Genomic DNA, 26,756 nt, shown 5'->3' with positions numbered 1-26,756 from the left:
TCAGACCGTGTTATGAGAGTCTGATGGTTAGAACTGCAGCCCCTTACACGAGAGCGAGCTGAAATGTAATGCCTACGAAAATTCTATATGAAAAATCTTAAAGCCTTTTACATAAAACAATTTTATTAGCGTTGCACAAATTTATTCTTCACATGTACAAACTTATTTCTCAACATAGTCACCTTGGCAACGAACACATTTGTCCCAGCGAGAGACCAGTATGTTGATTACGTCAGTGTAGAACGTTTTTGTTGATGGAACCACAACACCATCTCTGCTTACTCCGCTGCATCACAATGAAAGTGAAGTCATCGAGCCGGCCGGAGTGGCCGAGCGATTCTAGGCGCTTCAATCCGGAACCGTGCGGTCGCTACGGTCGCAGGTTCGAATCCTGCCTTGGGCATGGATGTGTGTGATGTCCTTAGGTTAGTTAGGTTTAATTAGTTCAGAAGTTGAGTCCTATAGTGCTCAGAGCCATTTGAACATTTTTTTTAGGTCCTCCAAGGGGGTGGAAACATATGAAAATCGTATGGGGTCAAGTTGGGACCGTAAGGATGGTGATCGACGATAGCGGATCAAAGACAGCGGATTATTGGCCGATATCACAGAGCTCTTGTGTGGTCTGCCATTGTCTTGCTGAAGGAAAGGTTGCTCGTTGTGTGGACGAACTGTTCGAATTCGGAACTCAATTACAACAAGCTGTTTTTCACGCACCGACATAGTTACCTCACAAACCGCCATGTTACACGCTACAGTTCGGAGCCCTCTAGCAACAGAGATTTGCAGCTTGGGTCAACGAAGCGCTAAAGTCGACCGAGTGATATGCATGAAATATAATATCTCAACCGATATTGAGAACAGAATAAAAAATTCGGAGGTGTTACTCCTCAGAACGCCCACGTATATAATGATTTCTGAACTCTTAGTTGAAGCATCAGCAATTTTGTATCGTGATGTAACAAGAACAGTCAGTCGCTGTGGCAAATGGTTTTCGTTTTTATGTCATGGTTAGAGGTTTCAGCAGCATACAAACCATCATCAGACCAATAATGTAACATATTTCCTGACCTAAACGTAATCTATATGTATGTATTTCAGGAAAACACCACTGCAGGTGCCACTACTGTGGTGAAACATGTTTGTGTGTTAAAGTAAAACTATAATTTGCCTACTTGCGAAAAGGCAACCAATGCTAAATTTATTATTATGTTTTGCAGGTACTGGAATTGATTTCAGAATTCCAGTATGATTATATTGTCTCCATTGATAAAACCTTGGAGACGATGGGTGGAGCTTTTGTAAGCGCAAGAACCGCGTGTTGTCAGTTTCTGCAGTAGAAGTTTCATCTCGTTTCCTTTCGTACACCCATTCTACGTGCTTTAGTTCTTTTGTCATGCGGTGCACATTAGTATCAACTATAATCATGTTTCACAGAGAAGTCAGAGTGTCTCCTAAACGATTTCTTTGCTGAGACATGTTTACTGGAACGTTTTGTTTCTATTTACACCAGTAGAGAAATGCTCGTATCGAAGAACAAAAACTGAGAATATGTTCCTGTTTGTTTAAAACACAGTGACTGAAAAGTGAGGTACCAGCTGCATCATTCTACCTTCCTCAGCACCTTTAAAAATATCCACAAAAAATTGACATGCGAAGATATGCGAGTTTTTTTTAACATGCAGTTACCTCATATTCCAACAAGCTTCCATAAATGTCACTCATTCACAAACATAAGGCGTCAGTGTAAGACGCTCATACCCATCCATTTCCAACTGCTCTTACTCACTCACTCATTCAGTCCAACTTGCCGTTATCTCTTGGTGTTCCTCTTTCATTGTCTTCTGTGGCACTTTGAACAGTGGACGTTACATTTCAGATGTGTTACGACCCGTGGCTCTACCATTCATTCGATCCCGGCGAAACCGTACATTTCAGAAGGATTATGCACGACCCCACGTTGCGGGTCCTGTACGGGCCTTTCTGGATACAGAAAATGTTCGACTGCTGCCCTGGCCAGCACATTCTCGAAATCTCTCAGCAATTGGAAACGTCAATGGTGGCCGAGCAACTGGCTCGTCACAATACGCCAGTCACGTACACGCCATCCAAGCTCTGTTTCACTCAATGCCCAGGCGTATCAAGTCCGTTATTACGGCTAGAGGTGGCTGTTCTGGGTACTCATTTCTCAGGATCTATGCACCCAAATTACTTGAAAATGTAATCACGTGTCAGTTCTAGTAATATATTTGGCCAATGAATACCCGTTTATCATCTGCATTTCTTCTTGGTGTAGCAATTTTAATGGCCAGTAGTGTATTTAGCCTCCCAGATCGCGTAACATGAATCCAATCGAAGATTTGTTGCACGTAATGGAGAGGTCAGTCCGTGCACAAAATCGTGTACCGGCAATACTTTCGCAACACAGCTTTAGAGGTTGCATGGTTCAATACTTCTGCAGGGGACTTTCAACGACTTGTTGAGTCAAAGCCACGTCGAGTGGCTACACTACGTGAGGCGAAATGATGTTCGACTCGAAGTTAGGAGGTATCCCGTGACCTCTGTTACTTCAGTGTAATCTGGACGAGACGAGAGCGGGTCAGTGAGCGCCGGTGGGGCGCGGTGTCTTTTGCAGCAGGTGGTGACGGCGACGACGCTGAGCAAGGCGGACGGCTGGCTGGTGTGGGCGGGCGTGGCGGCGGGCGGGGGCGTGGCGCTGGGCGGCGCGCTGCTCGCCGTCGCGTGCAGCGTGTGCGCCGCCTGCCGCCCGGGCCGCGGCCGCCGCCACCGCCACCGCGGCCGCCACAAGCGCCGCAAGCCGGGCTCCGCCGGCCTCAAGGGCAGCGTCAGCTTCACCGACCAGGAGAAGAAGCTGCTCGACGCCAGCATCACAACCACCGAGCGGCCCTCCTGCAGCGAGGGGCTCGCCGGCTCCCAGCCCGACATGGAGCTGCTCGAGCAGCAGGTGAGCGCGCCTTCATTACAGCACCTAGTGCAGCCGGCGGCACCTCTCCTCCACCAATCCCGTAACAAAGTCGGCCATTACCAGGTGTACCGGTATGAAATGAGCGTTAAGATACAAATGTGTCGTAGGGAACATTTGTTGCGAACGAACCTTAATTTTTTTTTTGTTCGGTTGGTATAACATCTGTCAAAGATATTTAGTATACATCAAGTCATGGAACAAACAACAACATATGTTCTCATCGTGTTAGCTATGTCAAATTTTGTACCAGAAAGTGATGATTTGTATACTGTCCCGGATTAACCCATAATTTTTCCCGTTTAGGATTCTTAAAATAAATCAATTTTTCATCGCCAGTAACAATTCTATGCAAGATTGATTTTATTTCATGTCTTTGAAGAAATATTTGACAAATGGTTTTTCAGTTTTCCATCTGTCTTTCATTCAATTCTTGTGGCACCCATTTTCCACACTTCTGGATCTTTCCCATAGCTTTCAAACGGTCAGAAATAGTTTGTTGTGCAACATTTAGCATTGCTGCCATTTGCTTCTGACTCAAAGTATCATCTTCATTCAATTTTGCTTGCAATTCGGCGTCTTCGAACTTTTTTGGTGGTCTTCCACGTTCTTCATTTCTTACATCAAAATCATTATTAGTGAACCGTTGAAACCATCTTTTGCACGTTGCCTCTGATAGAGCACGATCACCTTATGCCTCGACAAGCATTCGATGCGACTCTGCAGCACTTTTTTTTCAAATGAAAACAAAAGGTGCAAAATTCGACATTGTTTACACGATGAAAACATATGATGTTGTTTGTTCCATGACTTGATGTATACTGAATACCTTTGACGGATGTCATACAAACCAAATAAAAAAAAATTAAGCCTCGTTCACAACAAATGTTCCCTATTGACACATTTATATCTTAACGCTCATTTCATACCGGTACACCTGGTATATAATTAATTTTTGAATGTGGGGCTCCGTAAGGTTGTCTTTCTGTGCAGTGACCGTGGAATATACAGTTATAAAGAATGCAGCAAAACCAGTCGCGGATTTATTTATCCTTTTGGAAATCGATTTCGACTGATATCAGTCATCATCGGTGCTAAAACAAATACAAGTAACAGGGCTTAACAACACCTGCTTTAACAAACGAAAAAACTGACAGTAAAACATTATTACATCAATTACAGCATATACAGATGTCTCAAATTAAAATTCAAAGTCATAACGTACCATTTTTCTAACCGATATATGCCGTAAGTAGAAGTACGTCCTTGGCAAATTTCTATCATGAAGTGACACCTCATAGGTTAACATTATATCAAGACAACATGAGGTGGCGCCACGTTGCAGTAAGCGCCCTCTGTGTAAAGTACAAAAGTAATGTAAAATAAGAACAATACGAAATTTATCATATTACAAAAAAAGATACAGAGATGGTAATTGATAATACCTATTTCAGTAATTCCAACAAGTCATATGTCTGAAACATTGTTTGTCAGTTGATAATAACAAATTTAAAAAAAAAATTCTAAGAAGAGAGAAACTCGCTAATAATATGATTCCATTGACACAAATTTAGGAAATGAAACTTATATGTCATAATGACCAAACCTCATAGTGGTGTCACTGCACAAATCCAAAGTGGCAGTGTTCAGGTAAAAATTACAGAACGAGATAAACAATCGTATTTCTTAAATAATGCGATTAAAAAAGTGTTGCCCGTATAAAGAACCATACATGTTGATAACGACTTTTGATCTACAATGCGAGCTATAATCTCATGAACAAATGTACCATGAGCCCTTACATTTCTCATGAGTATGGTGGTAACCGAAACAAGGATAGCCATGTCACTGACAACCACCGGTGGTAAAATAGGTGCTCAACAATCACAAAATCACAAGAGCAGCACGCTCAAAATATGTATAACCAACTCTGAACACCGAATACCATTTACCATCTGTATATAATTAATTTAGAGAGATCCATTTCAGTTGTACTAATAATTTCTTGAGACTGCACTGAAAAGCCAAAGAAACTGGTACACCTGCCTAATATCGTGTAGGGTCCCCGCGAACAAGCAAAAGCCCCGCAGCATGTTGTGGCGAGGACTCGACATATTTTTGAAGTAATTATGGAGAGAACTGACGCCATTAATTCTGCAGGGCCGCGTGGGATTAGCTATCGCTGCAATCATGGACTGTGCGGCTAGTCACGGTGGAAGTTCGAGTCCTCCCTCGGGCATGTGTGTGTGTGTGTGTGTGTGTGTGTGTGTGTGTGTGTGTGTTTGCCCATAGGATAATTTAGGTTATTGATGACCTTAGCAGTTAAGTCCCATAAGACTTCACACACATTTGAACATTTGAACAATTCTGCAGGACTGTACATAATTCCGTAAGAGTACGAGTGGGTGGAGATCTCTTCTCAACAGCACGTTGGGAGGCATCCGAGATATGCTCAATAATGTTCATGTCTGAGGAGTTTGCTGGCCAGTAGAAGTGTTTAAACACAGAGGAGCGTTCCTGGAGCCACTCTGCAGCAATTTTGGACGCATCGGATTTCTCATTGTCCCGCTGGAATTGCCCAGTTCCTTCGGAATGCACAATGGTCATGAAAGGATGCAAGTGATCAGACAGGATGCTTACGTACGTGCCACCTTATCTAGACGTATCAGGGGTCCCATATCAATCCAAATGCACACGCCCCACTCAGTTACAGAGCCTCCACCAGCTTGAACAGGCCCGTGCTGACATGGAGTGTCCGTGGATTCATGAGGTTGCCTTCATACCCGTACACGTCCATCCGCTCGATACAAGTTGAAACGAGACTCATCCGACCAGGCAACACGTTTCCAGACATCAACATTCCAATGTCGGTGTTGTCGGGCCCAGGCGAGGCGTAAATCTTTGTGACGTGCAATCATCAAGGGAACACAAGTAGGCCCTCGGCTGGATGATGCTTCGTTGAACGGTTCACACGTTGGCGCTTGCGGATGGCCCAGTGTTGAAATCTGCAGTAATTTGCGAAAGGGTTGCATTTCTGTCGTGTTGAATGACTCTCTTCAGTTGTTCTTGGTCCCACTCTTGCAATATCTTCTTCCGGCTGCAGCGAAATCGAGGGTTTGATGTTTTACTGGATTCCTGATATTCATAGTACTCTAGTGAAATGGTGGTACGGGAAAATCCCTACTTCATCGCTGCCTCGGAGATGCTGTGTCCCATCGCACGTGCGCCGTTTATAACACCACTTTCAAAGTCACTTGATAACCGGCCATTGTAGCAACAGTAACTGATCTAACAACTGCGGCAGAAAATTGTTGTCTTACATAGGCGTTGCCAACCGTAGCGCCGTATGCTGCCTGTTTTCATATCTCTGTATTTGAATACCAGTTTATTTGGCACTTCAGTACACGACCGTTTTGGGGGATTTTAAAATCCCATCTGGTGTATGAAATTGTAACATACAGAAGAGAGGAGGAACAAATATAATTCAACATATCTGTAAAAATTAGAACAGCAGATTACCAAAACAAGGCGACTTACAATTTGTATTTGGTAATACATAATATGCGATCGGGCTAGTCAGTGCAGGAGCTCCAAACCACTGCTCCAAATCACTGCTTGTTGACAGAACTAGGAAAAAGGGGAGGGCCTAATAATCAAACTGATCTAAAAATGTAACGTCCGGGCGGATGGGACGGAGGAAACAGAAGCCGAGAACCAACACTGTAGTCAGACTGTCTGCCGCCGTGCCGCCACACGGTAGGAATGCCGAGCACAACCGAATGGAGGGCCACGCCGGAGGTCTGCAGGGGCAGCAATGCGCAGCCGCGAAGTTAGTACAGGCGAAAAAAAAAGTGTGTGAAATCTTATGGGACTTAATTGCTAAGGTCATCAGTCCCTAAGCTTACACACTACTTAACCTAAATTATCGTAAGGACAAACACACACACACACACACACACACACACACACACACACACACATGCCCGAGGGAGGACTCGAACCTCCGCCGGGACCAGCCGCACAGTGCATGACACAGGCAAGCAAGCTGATCTTATCAGTGAAGGTATAGTAAATGTGAAATGACTGGTCCGAGCGCTTAGAATCTTCATTTAAGAATGTAATACAATATGAGTGAGTTCTTGTATGCCGATAGACTAAATAACTATCAGACATGTGACAACATGTGACCTTTTTGGAAAGAAGTCAATGTCACATAGGTAGCATGAATGAACGAGAGGCAAAAACAGTAACACTACTGACAAAAATTAATTGTAGTCCATACCACGTTAAATGGTTCAAATGGCTCTGAGCACTATGGGACTCAACTTCTGAGGTCATCAGTCCCCTAGAACTTAGAACTACGTAAACCTAACTAACCTAAGTACATCACACACACCCATTCCCGAGGCAGGATTCGAACCTACGACCGTAGCGGTCAGGCGGTTCCACACTGTAGTGGCTAGAACTGTTCGGCCACCCCAGCCGGCCATACCACGTTAAGTAAATCGTTACTTGTAAGATGCATTATGGGCTAGAGTGACGAAAGCTGAAATATATAAACACAATCACAAATCTAAAATGTGTGTGTAATAACGTGAGCAGTGAAATAATGAACATACTTGATCAGGCAGGGTGCCGTAAATTATGCAAACCAAATAATGATATGGGAATATGGCTAACACACGAGGAACTAAGCGAATGGGAGGAAAATAAGCCTGAACCGGACGGACTTGTAAAAATGTGTGCCATAACAGGCAACTAGACAATGGTACGTAGAGAAAATGATAAAAAGTAATGGTTAGATAATCTATACCGACAGACTCATCATGTATGTAGGATACATTATGGCTTCAAGTAATAGTGCAATTTCCGTAGCATACTGTATCCAATTTATTATGAAAAGAGTACATACATACAAGATATGAAGAATCATGTCGGAATTATGTAATTTCTTTCATAACTCGCATAAAAAAACGAAACATTTGCGAAATTAGTATACAGCCACTCATTGTCCTATTGTGTTATTGCATTATTAGTACTTTGTCCAAACGTCGTTCGCCCTAATTACCTCAAATATTATCTTCGGCTTTGATTTCGTTCGGGTTTCTACACTCACGCTCATAAATTAAGCATAATTTCAGAATGTGGTGCCACACAACGTGGCACTACACAAAACTGGCGCCAGTAGCATAGGCACATAGGGAACACACCCGACACAGATCTGTAAGCCCACGGTATTGGTGATAAGTTGAGAAAATCTTTCCGAAACACATGTGCTACAAAATGCCACTGTTTCCTGCGCATGTACCCCGATATCAATAAGGGATATGATCACCATGCACACATACACAGGCCGCACAACGGGTTGGCAACTCAGGATCACGTCGTCGAGCAGCTGCTGGGATATAGCCTCCCATTCTTGCATCAGTGCCTGTCGGAGCTTCTGAAGTGTCGTAGGGGTTTGAAGACGTGCAGCGATACGTGGACTGAGAGCATCCCAGACGTGCTAGATGCGGTTTAGGTCTGGAGAACGGCAGGCCACTCCCATCGCCTGGTGTCTTCTCTTCCAAGTTACTCCTCCACGATGGCAGTTCACTGGGGCCGTGCGTTATCTTCCATCAGGAGGAAGGTGTGTCCCACTGCACCCCTGAAAAGGCCGACATACTGTTGCAAAATGACGTCCCTATACACCTGACCTGTTACAGTTCCCCTGTGAAAGACACGTAGGGGTGTACGTGCACCAATCGTATTCCCACCCCACACCATCAAACCACGACCTCCATACAGGTCCCTTTCAAAGACATTAAGGGGTTAGTATCTGGTTCCTCGTTCATGCCAGATGAAAACCTGGCGAGAATCACTGTTCTGACTTTACCTGGACTCGTCTGTGAACATAACCTGGGACCACTGTTCCAATGATCATGAACTGTGTTCTTGACACCAGGCTTCAAGGGCTCTCCTGTGACCTGGGGTCAGTGGAATGCACTTTGCAGGTCTCCGGGCGAATATACCATGTCTGTTCAGTCGTCTGTAGATTGTGTGTATGGAAACAACTGTTCCAGTGGCTGCGGTAAGGTACCCAGCAAGGATACCTGTAGTACTCCGTGGCCGCCTGCGGCCACTGATGGTGAGATATCGGTCTTCTTGTGGTATTGTACACTGTGGACGTCCCATACTGTAGCGCCTGGACACGTTTTCTGTCAGCTGGAATCGTTGCTGTAATCTTGAGATCACACTTTGTGGCACACGGAGGGGCCGTGTTTCGACCTGCTGTGTTTGACCAGCCTCCAATCGACCTAGTATTGTACCCCTCATAACGTCATCAATATGTGTTCTTTAAGCCATTTTCAATACACAGTCTCCATTAGCATGTCTGGAAACGTCTGCACACCTACTCGCTGCACCGTACTCTGAGATGCACCAACACACCTCCGCGTATGTGGACTGCCGCCAGGGCCACCGTGCGACGACTGCAGGTCAAATGCACCGCATGGTCATACCCCGAGGTGATTTAAACCCGCAAACCACCCACCAGAGCGTTGTTTCACCATGTATCGGCATTATCCTTAATTTATGAGCGTGAGTGTAATTCTTGCATTGAAACTATCAACCGATCTTCTGGTGTCGCACTTTTCAGTTCACGTACGACCTCAAGCTGCCTTCCATTGCGATAAAAGGGCCTTGCAGACATTCTCCAACGGCGTTCCACATGGTTGGTATCCGGGCTACGTGCAGGCCAGGGTACGATATCGACGTCTTAATGTTAAAACTAGTTTCGGCTGTAGCAGAAACATGAACACATGCATTATGTTGCTCAAACACTGGACTTTCGTTCCCTCGGTCCCCATATCCTCGCGTAGTTATGTCAAGAGTGGCACATGTGCCAACCACTTCATTCCAAGGCAGCACTTGTCCCCACGTCATGAATAACTTCTGGATGTATTCCAATCTCTGTCAGTTTGGCTTTAGGAAAGACAGAGGCATCAGAAAGGCATTACTGACGTTGCGGTTGATACTGGAAGCAGGACTAAAGACAAAAAAATGGCTCGGAGCACTATGGGACTTAACATCTGAGGTCATCAGTCCCCTAGGACTTAGACGTACTTAAACCTAACTAACCTAAGGACATCACACACATCCATGCCCGAGGCAAGATTCGAACCTGCGACCGTAGCGGTCGGGTGGTTCCAGACTAAAGCGCCTAGAACCGCTCGGCAACAGCGGCCGGCTATTGTCTTCAATGAAAAGTAGTACTTTAGCCGTGTATTGTATAATCCAAATAAGTAATTATCGCATCTTGAGATTGAAATAAATCATAGTTCAAAGTTGACTTACTGCGACATTGGCAGTGACGATGTACAAAACAGAGATTCATGTCCATGGTGTTGAGAACGTCTCCAAATGCTGTGTAAGTATAAGCGAACATGGTGCCTCATAGAGAGAGCTGGTGCAGCAGTCGAGTCACTTCACTCGTTCTCGTTCTCGGAAGCAGGGGCTGCAAATATACCTTCTGTAATCCTGATACATATTTTTCGTGACTTCCCAAAATCAAATAAGGCTACTGGTTTCCTTTGCAAATACTACGATCTATTTCCTTCTTCACACTTGGCTTTCTGCGTTTCTTCTCTGTCCCTCATGCCTCAAAGGGCCACGAACTTCACCATTTCTTATTTCGGCGTGTTATTGGCACTACTACTATGTGGTTCTAGTTACTGGGGACCAGCTGGGTGGTATTCGCTGAGAGTCTGTTACCGAATGAAAACCTTGGTTCACTTATCGAGTGTAACAAACTATCTCACAATTGAGATTTCCACTTAATATAACTTCGCCACATAACATTCTTGCCAACACCGGACGTTCAGTTATTTCTTATTTCTTTTTTTATTGGTGTTCCGTTGGAGCTCTCAGAAGAACCGGACAGTCCCTTTGAATTTCATTAATGATGAATATGTGCTTTGAGTGGCCATTTCTCTTAGTATCAAAGTTTCTTTGACTTGGTCTGTGTTGAAGCTTGTTGTTTTTAAATTCTTTTTCTTTTACATAACTTTCAATAATATTCTTCTGTATGACCTGTTCCAGCTCACATCATTCCCATCTCTCTTTAAGTATTCCAATACTCCTTCCAAGAACTGTATTTTGGTGCACACTTTTTTGACTGTCATCTGCCCCTCACCCTATTTAAATGCTTCTTCCACTTCTTCCTGCTACCTTTGGTGTTGTCACTGACACTTATAATTTTAATCTGTTCTCTGATTATTCTTATCAAATAATGTATATCCTTTGATTGATCCAAAGATATCTCTCCTGTATTTTTCATCCTTTTGGGTAATTATCGATGTTTCACTTTAATAAAATAGTACTGGTAGAGCCATAATTGTATAAAATTAGAATTTTGTGTCTGTCTTCTTTTCTTTGTAGAATACGTCTAATTGTTCTGGTAAGAGCTTAGGTTAGCTCGTTGTCGTTCTTATCACTGACTTTTACTTCCCGAACAGTTGCAGTGATGAACTTTTCGACTGGCTTATTATCAGAAGCTACTTTTTATCTATTTGAACAATGGAAAATCCGGATGGAATGTAACAATACCAGATAAGGAATGTTGCTACTCACCATATAGTGGAGATGCTGAGTCGCAATAGGCACAATAAAAAGATTCACACAATTAAAGCTTTCGGCCAATAAGGCCTTTGTCAGCATTAGACACACATACCTACACACGCACACACACACACACTCACACACACATACACACACACACACACACACACACACTCACACACACACACACACACACACACATATATATATATATATATAAACGCAGCTTGCACACACATAGGCAGTCTCAGAGAGCTGAGACCACACTGCAAACGGCAGCATCAGTGCATGATGGGAGTGGCAACTGGGTGGGGGTAAGAAGGAGGCTGGGGCGGGGATGGGGAGGGATTGTATTGTGGGAGTGGTGGACAGTCAAGTGTTGCATTTTAGACGGAGGGCAGGAGAGAAAGTGCGGAGGGGGTAGGGGGTAAGTAGCGGAAATAAGAGAAATAAAAGAAATTAAACGACTGGGTGTGGTAGTGAAATGACGGTTGTGTAGTCCTGAAATGGGAACAGGGAGGAGGGGCTGGATGGGAGAGGACAGTGACCAACGAAGGTTGAGGCCAGGAGGGTTACAGGAACGTAGGATGTACTGCAAGGAAAGTCTTGCGCAATTCAGAAAAGCTGGTGTTGGTGGGAAGGGTCCATATGGCACAGGCTGTGAAGCAGTCATTAAGATGAGGGATATCATGTTTGGCCGGCCGGTGTGGCCGAGCGGTTCTAGGCGCTTCAGTCTGGAACCGAGTGACTGCTGCGGTCGCAGGTTCGAATCCTGCCTCAGGCATGGATGTGTGTGACGTCTTTAGGTTAGTTATGTTTAAGTAGTTCTAAGTTCTAGGGGACTGATGACCACAGCTGTTAAGTCCCATAGTGCTCAGAGCCATTTGAACCATTTGATATCATGTTTGGCAGCGTTTTCCGCAACAGGGTGGTCCACTTGTTTGTTGGCCACAGTTTGTCGGTGGCCATTCACGCAGACAGACAGCTTGTTGGTTGTCATGCCTACATGAATGCAGCACAGAGGTTGCAGCTTAGCTTGTAAATCACATGTCTGGTTTCACAGGTAGCCCTGCCTTTGATGGGATAGGTGATGTTAGTAACCAGACTGGAGTAGGTTGTGGTAGGAGGATGTATGGGACAGGTCTTGCATCTAGGTCTATTACAGGGGTATGAGCCATGAGGTAAGGGATTGGAAGCAGGATGGACGAGTATATTGTGTAGGTTCAGTGGACGGTGGAATACCACAGTAGGAGGGGTGTGATGGATAGTGGGCAGGACACGGCAAGAGCTAATCGAAACCCTGGCGGAGAATGTAATTCAGTTGCTCCAGTCCCAGATGGTACTGAGTTACGAGGGGAATGCTCCTCCTAGGCTGTACTGTGGTACTTTGGGAGGTGGTGAGAGACTGGAAAGAAAAGGCACAGGAGATTTGTTTTTGTACAAGGATGGGAGGACAATTACAGTCAGTGAAGGCTTCAGTGGTACCCTCAGTGTATTTTGAGAGGGACTGCTCGTCACTGCAGATGCGATGACCATGGGTGGCTAGTCTGTACAGAAGGGACTTCTTGATATGGAATGGGTGGCAGCTGTCGAAGTGGAGGTATTTGTGGTGGTTAGTACGTTTTATATGGATGGAGGTACTGATGTAGCCTTCTCTGAGGTGAAGGTCGACATCTAAGAAGGTAGCTTGTTGGATTGAGTAGGGCCAGGTGAAGGAAATGGGAGAGATGTTGTTGAGGTTCTGGAGGAATCTGAATAAGGTGTCCTCACCTTCAATCCAGACAGCAACAATGTCATCAATGAATCTAAACTAGGTGAGGGGTTTAGGATTCTGGGTTTTTAGGAAGGATTCCTGTAGATGGCCCATGAATAGGTTAGCATAGGATGGTGCCATGTAGGTGCCCAATAGCCGTACCATGGATTTATTTGTAGGTAATGCCTTCAAAGGAGAAGTAATTATGGGTGATGATATAGTTGTTCATGGAGACTACGAAGGAGGTTGTTGGTTTGGAATCCATAGGGTGTCTGGAAAGGTAATGTTCAACAGCGGTAAGGCCATGGGCATTAGGAATGTTAGTGTACAGGGAGGTGGCATCAATAGTGAAGAGCAGAGCACCGTGTGGTAAAGTGACAGGAACTGTGGAGAGTCACTCGGGAAATGGTTGGTATCTTTCATATAGGAGGATAGGTTCTGGGTAATAATTTGAAAGTGTTGGTCTACTAGAGCAGAGGTTCTCTCAGTGGGGGCACAATAACTGGCCACAATGGGACGACCTTGATGGTTGGGTTTATGGACTTTAGGAAGCATGTAGAAAGTGGGAGTACAGGGAGTGGTAGAGGTAAGTATAGAGATGGACTCTGGGAAGAGGTTCGGGGATGGGCCTAAGGATTTGAGTAGTGACTGGAGATCCTACTGGATTAGTGGAATGGGATCAATGTGGCATGGTTTGTAGGTGGAAATATCTGACAGCTGATGGAGTCCTTCTGCCATGTAATCATTGCAGTTCAAAACAAAGGTGGTGGAGCCTTTGTCAGCAGGTAGGATTACAAGGACGGTGTCAGTTTTTAGATTGTGGACTGCGGTTGTTTCTGCGGATGTAAGGTTAGTTTGCATGTTGAGGGATTTGGGGGATGATGACAGCCAACCTTCTTAGAGGAGACGGCACATGAAGAAGAAGTTGAGGCAAGGTTCAAGGTTTAGAAATTCTGGTAAGTTAACAGGGGGTGGTTTGGAGGCATTGGGGGTGGATCACAGTAGGATGGAGGAGTGAACAGAGTTAGGCAAGGTTGAATATTGGTCTTTGGTTGAGTCTGATTGGTCGGTTTGGTGACGATATAGTTCGTCATGGAGACTAGGACGGAGGTTGTTGTTTTGGATTCGATAGGGTGTCTTTAACTAGTCCTTTATGCTAATTACCCCCTCCCCCCTCCGCACCTTCTCTCCTGCCCTCCATCTAAACTGCAACACTGGACTGTCCGCCACTCCCACCATACTATCCCTCCCCATCCCCGCCCCAGCCTCCTTCTTACCCCCATCCAGTCGCCACTCCCATCATGCACTGATGCTGCCGTTTGCAGTGTGGTCTCAGCTTTCTGAGACTGCCTACGTGTGTGCAAGTTGCGTATATATATATATATATATATATATATATATATATATGTGTGTGTGTGTGTGTGTGTGTGTGTGTGTGTGTGTGTGTGAGTGTGTGTGTGTGTGTATATGTGTGTCTAATGCTGACAAAGCCCTTAATGGCCGAAAGCTTTAATTGTGTGAATCTTTTTATTGTGCCTATTGCGACTCAGCATCTCCGCTATATAATGAGTAGCAACTTTCTTTCTCTGGTATTTTCATCCATTTCGGCATATGTGAATTCAATACCAGAAAACTGAACTGTGTGTCCTGACTCAGTTGAGCCAATCGGGACCGACCGACCGCCGTGTCATCCTCTTCCAAGGGCGGCACTTGCATGCAGTATCGAGGGGTGTGGGGTCAGCAAACCGCTCTCACAGCCATTGTCAACTTTTGACACCTTTGAGCCATTACTTCCCAATCAAGCAGTTCCCCAGTTGCCAACACGAGTCAGAATGCTTCCCATTCCAGCCTCCCACCAAAGAAAATCCCCTGACAGTAACTAGAATCGAACCCAGATCTTCCGCATAGCAGCCAGAAACACTGACCAGAAGCTTTGGAGACCGACTTCTTTTTAGTCCAGTGATTCATAGTCAGAGCAAATCTGAATTAGTTATGGATAGCGAATTCCTGCCTGTGTTGTTTGTCATCTACAACTAAAAAATCGTCACCAATAACAAACATATGACATGTCGTGCTGTCGCCACTTTTTACTCTCTTACGTTTGACCATTTCTTTCCATTACAAGGGATCGTCTAGATATATGAGGTGTGTGAGAAAGGGAATGAGAATGACAACACGGCGAATGACCTGGCAGCGCTGTGTTGTTATACTTGTGTAGACCGGTGTGCTCATCCCTTCCAAATGCTGAGTGCGAGTATCATCACCGTACAGGCATCAGGCGGTTTTTGAGAGGATCATCAGTGAAGTTGTGTTTTTGTTGTGTGTTACGAAAATGGAGACACAGAATTCAGAGGAATGCGATCAAGATTTGTGCTAAACTTGGGGAATCAACAAGTGTGACTTTTGAAAAGTTAAAACATGACAACGGGGAACATTTCTCACCGGGAGCACGTTTTTCGCTGGCACAAATTACTTTTGGAAGGCCGAGAACAAGTTGGAGATGAACGTCGTTCGAGTGAGCAAATCAAAGATCGAAACATTGCTGATTTCCTTTTTTTTATTTGCCAGCACGAGTATCGTGCGTAGAGAATTTGTTCCTTCAGCACAAACTGTCAACCAAGTGTCCCTCTTACGGGTACTTAAGTAAAGAGTTAAAAGAAAATATCAGCGAGTCATATTGGAGGCGAATGATGAGCTGTAACAAATTATGCATCTCATAGCTATAATAATCCGAATTTGATAGATTCGGATAGTAGATTTTACGATGTGCTCGAAAGGCACAGGAAAAGGATGAATCAAGTGAGACCGGACGTTGAGGAGAAGTGAATGATGCATCATGACAACGCTCTGTGTCAAACGGCCACTTCCATAACGGAATTTTTGACCTCAAACGGCATTCCTGTTATTCCAGAGCCCCCATATTCACCTGATGTGAGTCTCTGAGACTTTTATCTTGTCCAGTAACTGAAAAAGTCTTAAAAGGACGACATTTAGGGATTCTGGAGAAGATTCGAAAGAATGTGACCAACATATTAAAGACCCTTCCCGCTGAAGGCTTTCAGCGCTTCTACTTAGACTTGAAACAACGACTCCGCCGCTGTATAGTTGTCGAAGGGAACTACTCTGAAGGGGAATAATATTGTTGTATGAAAAACAAAAAAACTTCGGTAGATAAAAAAAAACAGTCTTTTTAGTTTTTTCGTATATATCGTATCTACAAGAATGAAAAAAGATTCGAAATTCGATCACCTCGAGAGAGTTCATGCATATGCCTATATAGCAGCCAGTTTTCATTTCTGGAGGCTCACTGTCATCAGACTGGAGTTTCCATCTCCCGGACAGCTCCTCGGAGTGTCTCTTTATAAACAGCTGCGAGCCACTTCGCCGTAAATCCTCTCCGTGCGTGTTCCCGTCTGGGGCGTTCTTAAGTGTCCGTAGCCCGCTCTCAGAGTTAGCGTGTTGACTGGGCTGGACCGCCGCGCTGCCGTCCGAGTGGTGCTCCAGTAGTCCTCCACTTTCACTTTCACTGGCTGCTCGGCTGCTGCTCTCTTCTGTTTGCCGAAGACTTTACTTCCTCCGGCTTCTTTCTCCTCGTAAAGACCCGCTTCGACTACGTCCTCTCCATTACCTCTCTCCTCAATCGCCATCGCCCCTCTTACCTCTACTACCTCTCTCTCTGTCTCTGCCCTCCCTCCCCTCTCTCCCTCCCTCCCTCCCTCACTCCCTCCCTTCCTTTCGTCTATCTCTCTCAGTATACCTCCCACCCCCTCTCTCTTACCTCCTTCCCTCCCTCCCACATTCCGTGTCTCTCTCTCTCTCTCTCTCTCTCTCACTCTCTCGGTCTCCCTCCCTCACCGCCCCCCCCTCTCTCTCTCTCTCTTTCTCCCTCTCCCTCCCCCTCCCCCTCCCCCCCTCTCACTCTCTACACATTTTGATTTTTTTGATTTGCAAAGGTACTTTTTACACCTAAAAAAATAGTGTGTAATGTTTACACTGAAGAATAAACATATATATACCTCAAGAAGAAAAATTGGCGCACTCGGACTTCCTCCCATACCAGCAATACAACAATGTCTGTCACAAAATTTGGTCCTGCGCATATTTACGCCAGTAAATGGATGTTAAAGACTGGCAGTCTGGCAACACTCTAATCAAATGTGGGTTAGCATACAAGAGGTCAGGGTTCGATTCTGGGTCTAGGCGTATTTGTTTTTATTTGATAAATGAACTGGTACGGTATCTCGTGACTCAATCGTCATACAGCGATTGCAGTGGGTCTTCCAAAAAATATTTGCACTTACACACTACGAACAAAAAAAATGAAAGTACAATCGTTTGCACTGGTCAGCATTTAAAGTAGCCTTTTGCACGTCGTGGACGCGAATTGTTTCACATCACTGCATGTACTAGACTACAGTCGTCCCAACGATTGGTACAAATTATTATTCTTGACACGTTCAGGCCTAAACGTTTCGTTATGGCCTTAAGTCACCAGTAGGGCTAGCAACGTGCTTCGCAAATAATTTTCAAACATGTACTAAGTAAACGTCTTGTAATTTAGGCTTAAGAAACGGTGTGTGCAATAGCATTAAGGGCAGAATGAGACGCAAATAAACAGAAATACGCCTCGACCCAGAATCGAACCTTCGACCTCCTGCATGCTAACCCAAAACGCTACCCACTGCACCTGCTGCACAACAGTACTCCTATAGTCTGAAAAAGGCAGTAACCGTACAGGTGATGCCAGTGTTGTCAGATTTCCTACCTTTAACGTCCATTCACTGTCGAAAAGATAAACAGGACGAGATTTTGTGAAAGACTTTTTTGCTTTGCTAGTATGCGAGGAATCGCACTGCGAAATGCGAGTGCGTGAATTTTTCTTCACCCTGTATATATGACATAAATTCTTCATTATGTACATTAGACACTAATTTTGTCTGATATAGCCGGCCGCGGTGGTCTCGCGGTTCTAGGTACTCAGTCCGGAACCGCGCGACTGTTACGGTCGCAGGTTCGAATCCTGCCTCGGGCATGGATGTGTGTGATGTCCTTAGGTTAGTTAGGTTTCAGTAGTTCTAAGTTCTAGTGGACTGATGACCACAGATGTTAAGTCCCATAGTGCTCAGAGCCATTTGAACCATTTGTCTGATATATATCCCTACTACGAGCGATATCTGTGGACACATCTAGACCAGCAGACACGATCTTTGTTTATTTGCAAGTTCAATGTCGTCTAACGGATGTCGTTGAAGTTGGCTTCTCGTTTGTTTTTCTAGCACTGAACATAAAGTTTTAAGTAAACATAGGTTACAAAAATGACTACTTAAAAGATGAACGAAACAGAAGATCAGTATTTTTTTTGGCAAATAAGTTACAGCCGAAATGAGCGGTCTCTCTTCCGGGTATTTACATAAAAAATTAAAAGAAAATTTCAACAAGTCGTATTGGAGACGAATGATGAGCTGTTACCAAATCATTCTTTTCATAGCTATCGTAATCCAAATTCGATGGATTCCGATAGTAGATTTTACGAATCTCCAAGAAGTTCTGAACAATATACGAGTGATTATCGGAATGTGAGGTCCAGTCAGTCGCAAAATGGAAACTACAGTAAAAATAATTTTTTTTGTATTTGCAACAGTTAGCTACACCTTCCAGCTACTTCTCTAGATAGTCTCCGCTCCGACTGAGACAATTGCCGTAGCATTGTATTAAATTTCCCATACTTTCGCCACAGAATGCAGCCGCTTTTGCTTTCTACCAAATCCCTACGCTGATCTGAAGCTTGTCGTCTGTGCCAAAACGTTGTCTTCATAACCAGCGATTCACGTGAGCAGAGATGAAGTCCGGAGGGGTCACAGACTGGGCTGTTTGGTGGGTGATCGAACGTTTTCCATTGAAAATGCTGCAGGAACTTCCTCATTGCCCCTGCAATGTCCGGCCGAAAATTGTCATGAAGAAGGAAATGCGTGACCGTTACGTTTTGTGGGATGCATGAAATCGGGCTAAATCTCCCACATCACTCACGCTTGAAGGGAGACACTATTTTCTTGTTATCTCTACATGATCTCTTTGCACTTAGAACTGAAAAGAGTAACGTGATTTGATAGTACGGCATACTAGAGACATTTTCTAACAAATCAATGCAAACCTTCATCGGATTTTCACTGTGGTTCCATTTCACTACCGGTCAGACCTCAATTCCGAATAGCCTTCGCGTAAATCTACAACCACCAAAAGCCTTAGTATCTTCCATTTTGACTGAAAGTGAAAGTACTTTGTCAACTATTCAACAACAATTACTTTATTGTAACCCTTCTTAATGCTGACAAAACTGCTGTCCATTTCTCAAGAGCAGTGAGCATTATCGTACAGTTCGCTATTCTGAATTAATAACTCGGCTTCCGTTTGAATCACCCGCAAACATATAATGTCCAGTTTCAGATAATATACTTCAAACAATGCTATTCCATCAAGTGGTTTAAGTACCTGCTTATTTCCTAAAGCTAAAAATCTCGAAGCTACAGCAAGTCGTTCTCCTTGGATATGAGTGGATCGGTTTTACAAGCAAGCTTTTCGAAATTAGCTGGCTTTATTATTGAAAATTGAAAACCGCTTTGGATCCCCAGTACGGAGGTCACACACTGATTGCAGGTACCGAAATTTTCACGTCTCAAAATTCACTCTCGAACCCGGACAGAACGTTTCTTCTTCTTTTCTAATATATGTGGAATAATTACGTAGCCGGCGATTTTGCGTTTCGATCGTTTCAACATGGCAAGCAGAATGAAACAGATGTACTACACAGGACACAGTTGTATGTCTCATGCAATTTTTGTTAGACATAACGTAAATAGGCGGGCTCGACGTTTATTACAAATTACAGCATCTCAGAAACTGTCAGTTGCATATCCACGACATTAATTTATATTGATTTCTCTCAAGGTGTAAACAGTCAAAGCGATTTTCTGTCCGACGCTCGAGACATAAGTATTTTCGGATGAAAGTGTCAGATGTAAACCTACCTTAAGAAATGTATATTAACCTCAGGTCAAGGACGCCTCATTTCTGTGTTTCTTCCGCCCCAACCCCCAACGTTCTGCTTACTGTTGAAATCTCTGCAAGCAGTATATAATTATGTGTCTTAGCGCTGAATATACGACGAAGATGAGCAGCTAATCTGTGGTATAATGAACGAATTCGTCGTATAATTTTCTTTCAGACTTCATCGCTGGGTGCGATTCCTCAATCCCAAAAAGTTTTACGGTAGAACTGAAAGAGTAGAACAAATCTCCTTAATAGTATATTTATATATCACAATGATTATAAAAATAGGCTTTGGTATAGCGTTTTTGCTCTTATCTGCACTATAACAGGAATGAATTAAGGTTTATCTCTACATGGATAAAAAATGCAATTCTGTGAACTGCACTTTTCACACAAAGGCTACCTGTAGTGCGTGTTTTATAGCCCGAATAAATACCGCAACCTACAGAAGCATTCCAGTTAGTCAGTACAAAAGACCAACATAACTCTCGTTATAAATAACAGGCTGGAACGTACAATACACACATATTGTCTGTACTGTTGCATTTGCGGGACTGATGACTTTCAACGGATACATCAGTTCAGGTCAGTCAAAAAGGTTTCCTCAAAATCCCTTGCGACTTCATAGTGTAATGGCTGGAATAATTAAATACAGCGGTATTAAACTATAAATGTGCCTTTTGGATGCCATTTAGACAGAAAATTTAAAAATTAACATTTCAGTGTCGCTCACAATTCTATACAAACCGCTGCCTACAACACACCTAATACAAGGTAATGGACTTACCAAAACTCTAAATATTCATGAGAGACTTGTACGTAAAGTTTCCATTAAACGCATACTGACAAATTCTGCATTAACACCAGTTTATTGTACTACTGATGTCTTCTGAAGGTGACGTGATAAACATCTACCAGAAAAATGTAATACTGTGGAAACCCATACTTCCATTCAGATACAGCCGTTCTTTCCCCAATATGGTGTAAATATTTGTACTTGCTGTTCTGCTGATACAGAAGCCTGACATATCCCATATTTACTTTGTACATCAATATAGCTCGGGAGTTTGTTTATTCTCAAATTGGAGCTATTCGCATTGCATTTACGCATAACTTTCACTGATACGGCGAATTCTGTGTAAACTCTGATACGCTTAAGCTAACATTTTTATACACTCCTCACTCGAAAATTCCTTCATCGTACCGGCCTTTGCGATACCATTTTCATTAACAGTCTTTCCAGTTTCTTCACGATACCCACCCGCAGCCGGCGCGGTAGTTCAGCGCGTTCAATCAAGGTGTTGGACATAATGAGTTTTATCGACAGGCTCTAAGAGGCGTCATGCGACGTCCTGAGAGAACCGGTGTTTCCGAAGAATAAAGACGACGAGGAAACAAACAGAAATAGAGCAGAGCGCGGTGAAAGGTCTGCTTCTGGGACACGGAACGAAGCGGCGGCTCCGGGTCCAACTCGCCTGGTAGATTAACGGAGGGGGTCGATGTGCTCGCCAGCCTGGATATGGTTTTTAGGCGGTTTTCCCACGTCCCGTTCGGTGAATACAGAGCTGGTATCCACGTTCCGCCCACACACATGATACGCAAACATATAGGCAACCATCTCACACTGTACTCTAGACTTTCTTTTTTTTCAATCTGTTGGTTGGTTGTAGGTTGATTTGGGGGAAGAGACCAAACCGCGAGGTCATCGGTCTCTTCGGATTATGGAAGGATGGGGAAGGATATCGGCCGTGCTCTGTCAAAGGAACCATCCCGGCATTCGCCTGAAGCGATTTAGGGAAACCATGGAAAACCTTACTTAATCAGGATGGTCGTACGCAGGATTGGACATTTAATCTGTGGATAAAAATAAATGGTCCAAATGGCTCTGAGCACTATGGGACTTAACATCTGTGGTCATCAGACCCCTAGAACTTAGAACTACTTAAACCTAACTAACCTAAGGACATCACACACAGCCATGCCCGAGGCAGGATTCGAACCTGCGACCGCAGCAGTCACGCGGTTCCGGACTGAGCGCCTAGAAACGCACGGCCACCGCGGCCGGCTAATCTGTGGATCGCGACAATTCTTCCTCGGGGGATTGTGGTTACAGAAGTGACTTCAATTTAATGACTTTCAGAAGTGCAAGCAGGTTTTACAGCGTGGCCGATAACATATGTTTCATAAGGATCACCTGCTCTGGTAGAAATGTCGCACGGAAGTGACAAGGTTTCGTGAAATCACCTTGTAAAATCGCTCACGTTCAGATGTGGTACTTATTTGTAGTAATGAATATGAATTTAATTTAAACATGTTGAAAGCATCAAATACGCAAAGACGTCCAACATTGGGAAGTGACACGATCTCTATCGAATTCTTCCAACATCTGCGGAACGGAAAAAGAGCGGCGAGGGTCGCTAAGTCCTGTACAGACTATATTCACAATTCTACTCTAGAGGTTTGTGGGAGGAAGGGAAGGACAACATTAACTTGCAGGAATAACGGCTGTGCGAGGGCAGAGTGTTGTGCAGTACTGACAACTTACTTTTCGTGACGATCATCTGCTGTGGTAAAAAATATCACTCGGAACTAGAAAAATTCGTGAAAATGCATTTAAAATATGCTCACGTTGAAGTGTGGTACAAAATGACAGCAACAACAACAACAACAACAACACACACACACACACACACACACACACACACACACATACACACCCACACACACACACACACACACGCACACACATAGTTAACTTGAAGAGTTCGCACCATTTGCATTTCAGTAACGCGCTTCGAACCAAAAACCAGATCGCTAGGAATGACAGCAGCAACAGAAAGCATGCAGCAAAGCATTTTCTAGCGAGTGGACCTGGGACTCTTGAGCTCACCTCAGATTGTAGCTGATACACTTTCTATTTTCGTATCTCTATGGCTTGTTCGGTATTCCGACATCATCGTTGACTGTCGCCTGGTTCATTTCTCATTTCCTTCCGGTTGTTAGTTGTCTTCGCCATGGGGTGAATCATCGTTATTGTGATGAGTTATTTAAAAAAATCTCATAAAAACTAGTTCAATAATTTGTAATGACATACCAAATATTCTCGCTAGTAATTAAATGTACATGTTGTCTTCTTATGAACTGGGTGGAAGTAAATTAAACGACCAGTCCGGCGCATGCCTGAATACTTGGAGTTTCGTAATAAAAAACATAGGCCTAAGAAAAGTGAATTTGATGTTTTATTAAAATTACGTAATTCCTTGTTTAACATTAATTCTGAACAGAAGAGAATGTAGACTGTTTTATAATAAATACACCGTGTTAACTACGATTAATGGTAAACCTGACCACTGTTTTCAGGAATCGATCGATAACTAACTGAACAAGATCCAGTAATTAACTCTGAGAAATTAAAAAAAAATCAACTTACTTACGAATTGACTATGCAATGCGACGTCATAACAGAACATAATTTGCGTCTTAGTCTGCGAAACATTCATTTTGCGAAACGTATTTTTCTGTGGAGATTCACGTAAAAATACGATAATGTGTTCAGTTCCGAAAAATATTAAAACAAGTTATAAAGTACTAGTATAATATACAATACTGCACAGCCTTTTTTCACAACAAAGTTTTCGAAAGATATTTGTCCGTGTCCACTCTTCAAAATGAGTGCTAAAACAGGGATAGTTCAATTAAATAACTCTCTGTGTATTGAGTAATCGGCAGCTTTATTGAGTTTGTGGTAGTTAACGACGACAGATCTAAAGTGGAATTATTAAATAGGTATTTGAGTGCCATAAATTAGTACGAGTCTTCGAAGTTAGGAGAGTTTGTAACGTAGTCACGGAAAATTAGCTACATCATCGGGTAAACCGGAGTGGAGGTACCGGAGTCAACAACTGCAACGCGAGAATTATCGCTGATGCTATAACTGAATTCTGTATTGTCGGCGGCGTTGTCATTGGACGCAGCTTCTACTGTACAAGGCGGAAAGTCATGGAACAGCGGGTGCCTTATTGCCCAATTACGACAGCTGAAGAGATCTGTCTAGGTCAGAAGGTAGTTTTTAAATGGTTAATTGAGGCTAAATGTAAGATACTGAACAGGCTCATACGCGAAACACTGATCGTTCAGCGCTTCAATGTATTACAAAATTACATTGTGCATTGCTCATTGTGCGAATCACTCTTTATAGAATGTGCTCGTTAAGCAAGGTTTGCCCATACTTTGTTCATCGTAATAATAAGACATATGTAAAAACACGCTATTCATTGTCCCACGGGTTGTGTTATCCTATTGTCATTTATTTTCCACGGAGTACAGGCGATACAATCAAGGGTAGAGTCAATAAAAGTAATGGTAAGATTCAGTGGTTATACGCAAATATACGGCGCTTTATCGACACAATAGCAATTGGATGATTAACTACTAATGTCTCTCATTTTTGTTGTTTACAATCACAATTGAATCTTATCAGCATTTTATTGTTTTTAACAGTTTTTGTTCGTAGGGTGACACCATCGATATCTGTGAAGGGTTCGACCTAGTCAGATAAAAGTAAGCAAGGGTTGTAGGTCCACAATAAATAACAAAAATGTGAATGAGAATACTGTGCTTCTTTATTCAATAGCAATTTGTCAAATCGTGGATCTGTTTTTGAGACACAAACACCCAAATCATTTTCTGATGGAAGCATCTTTCTCTTCTTAGATTTTATGTTCAAGACAACACTAACCCACAGAGGTACGATGTGGCGAAAGGCACTAAATATTTCAAAACTTCTCTTGCTAGCTGTGAATATTCTGTAAGTGTTTTCATCGAGAAGGTGTTAGTCTTTTGCGAATTAAATTCCATTTTAAACAGCAAAATCTACAGAGTGAATCACCTAAAATTCGCACCATAAATATTCCTGAAATGGAAAGTGCTATTGATGTCTAGTTTTCACTGAATGAATTGTACTTTGTTGGTCTGTAGACTTTTTTTGTGGGGAAAGCTGAAAGACGCCGTCTACAAGGACAATCAACTACAAGTGATGATATGCAACGGCGTATTACTGCAGCCTGCTCGGACATCTCCGTTGAAATGCTAGCAAGTGCGCAGCAGTCGTTTCAAGCCGACTGGAAGCACGTACTGCCACGGCCGGTGATCATTTTGCACACAATTTGGGATGATCAGCTGCCTCGATACTGGCCAGACTCCACATAACTAGTGTACGCACTTGTGCTGTTCTTTAGTGTACGCTACGATAGGTATTGTACAAGTTTCGGGGTGGAAACTTCTCAAAATACAACATGTCGCAAACGACTTTCCATTCTGTAATGCACACCACTAACATTCTACTTTACTCTACTTTTAGTTTGTTGATTCAATAGGCATTGTTCCATCTTAAAAAGTGCATGTTTGCACAAACAATACAGTTTGTAAGTATTATTACATTTTGTGTAACGGCTAACAATACGAGTCCCTGACAACCAGTCCATTCTGTGAAAACTGCGTGTCAATAACACTTTCTGTTTCCGAAATATTTGCCGCGCAAGTTTTAAGTGATTCACCCTGTGTGTTTCTTTCATCCTTGTGTTCAGATCTCCTAGTTATACCGACACATCCGAAAAACGATTTAGCGCCTATCTATGGCTGTTGTCAGCTTCCAAGTTCAGTTACGGCAAGTAATCTCATAGTTTCACTTCAATATTATGCAAACTCTGTATCAGACGAGGAATCTGAGAGCTTATTACCACAGACTGGACCGAGCGAGGTGGTGCAGTGGTTAGCACACTGGACTCGCGTTGGGGAGGACGACGGTTCAATCTCGCATCCGGCCATCCTGATGTAGGTTTACCGTGATCTCCCTAATTCGGTTCAGGCAAATGCCGGGATGGTTCTTTTTGAACGTCCGTCTTCCTTCCCTAAACCGATAAGACCAATGACCTCGTTTTACTGTCTCTTCCACCAAATTAACCAACCAACCACAGACTGGTCCATCACAATTTCTTCGAAAATCTCTTGAATATGAGGGAAAGATTCAAGCATCACCTTTTGTAGAGACGTTGACAGTAAGTAAAGTTGAACGAGGAATCCTTTGAGTTCACCCTTAGCCGTTATAATGTCTTCTTTTCTTCCTTGGAGGCTGTTGTTTAAGGTATCTAGGTGGTTAAAAAGATAAACGAGAAATGCTATTTTTAATATCCAAACAGGGTGACAAAAATAATACGCATATCAAGGTTTAGAAACTTGTAAGAACAGCTTTTAGTTCCCGAACTCGTGTGACCTAACCTCCACACGATAAAAAGGATTTTGATGGAGCGAACCCATGTCTTCACAAATAATTCTAAACAGCCGATTTTGCAACGCTTTACCTATAAAGAGTTCAGAACT

The 26,756-nt window shown here is 43.4% G+C and overlaps 1 protein-coding gene across 1 annotated transcript in view; it reads left to right on the top strand.

Annotated features, from left to right (window-relative positions):
* Positions 1 to 26,756, top strand: part of LOC126095586 (leucine-rich repeat-containing protein 24-like) — a 199,391-nt gene that overhangs the window by 112,179 nt on the left and 60,456 nt on the right. Inside the window, exon 5 of the mRNA XM_049910360.1 lies at positions 2,636 to 2,968. Within this exon, the coding sequence (XP_049766317.1) occupies positions 2,636 to 2,968 (333 nt within the window). The remainder of the gene's footprint in view (positions 1 to 2,635; positions 2,969 to 26,756) is intronic.

Source organism: Schistocerca cancellata, chromosome 8 (assembly GCF_023864275.1).
Source record: "Schistocerca cancellata isolate TAMUIC-IGC-003103 chromosome 8, iqSchCanc2.1, whole genome shotgun sequence".
In the NCBI taxonomy this organism is placed as follows: Eukaryota; Metazoa; Arthropoda; class Insecta; order Orthoptera; family Acrididae; genus Schistocerca; species Schistocerca cancellata.
Note: the sequence above shows the minus strand (reverse complement) of the source record. Positions and strands in the feature narration are given on the sequence as shown.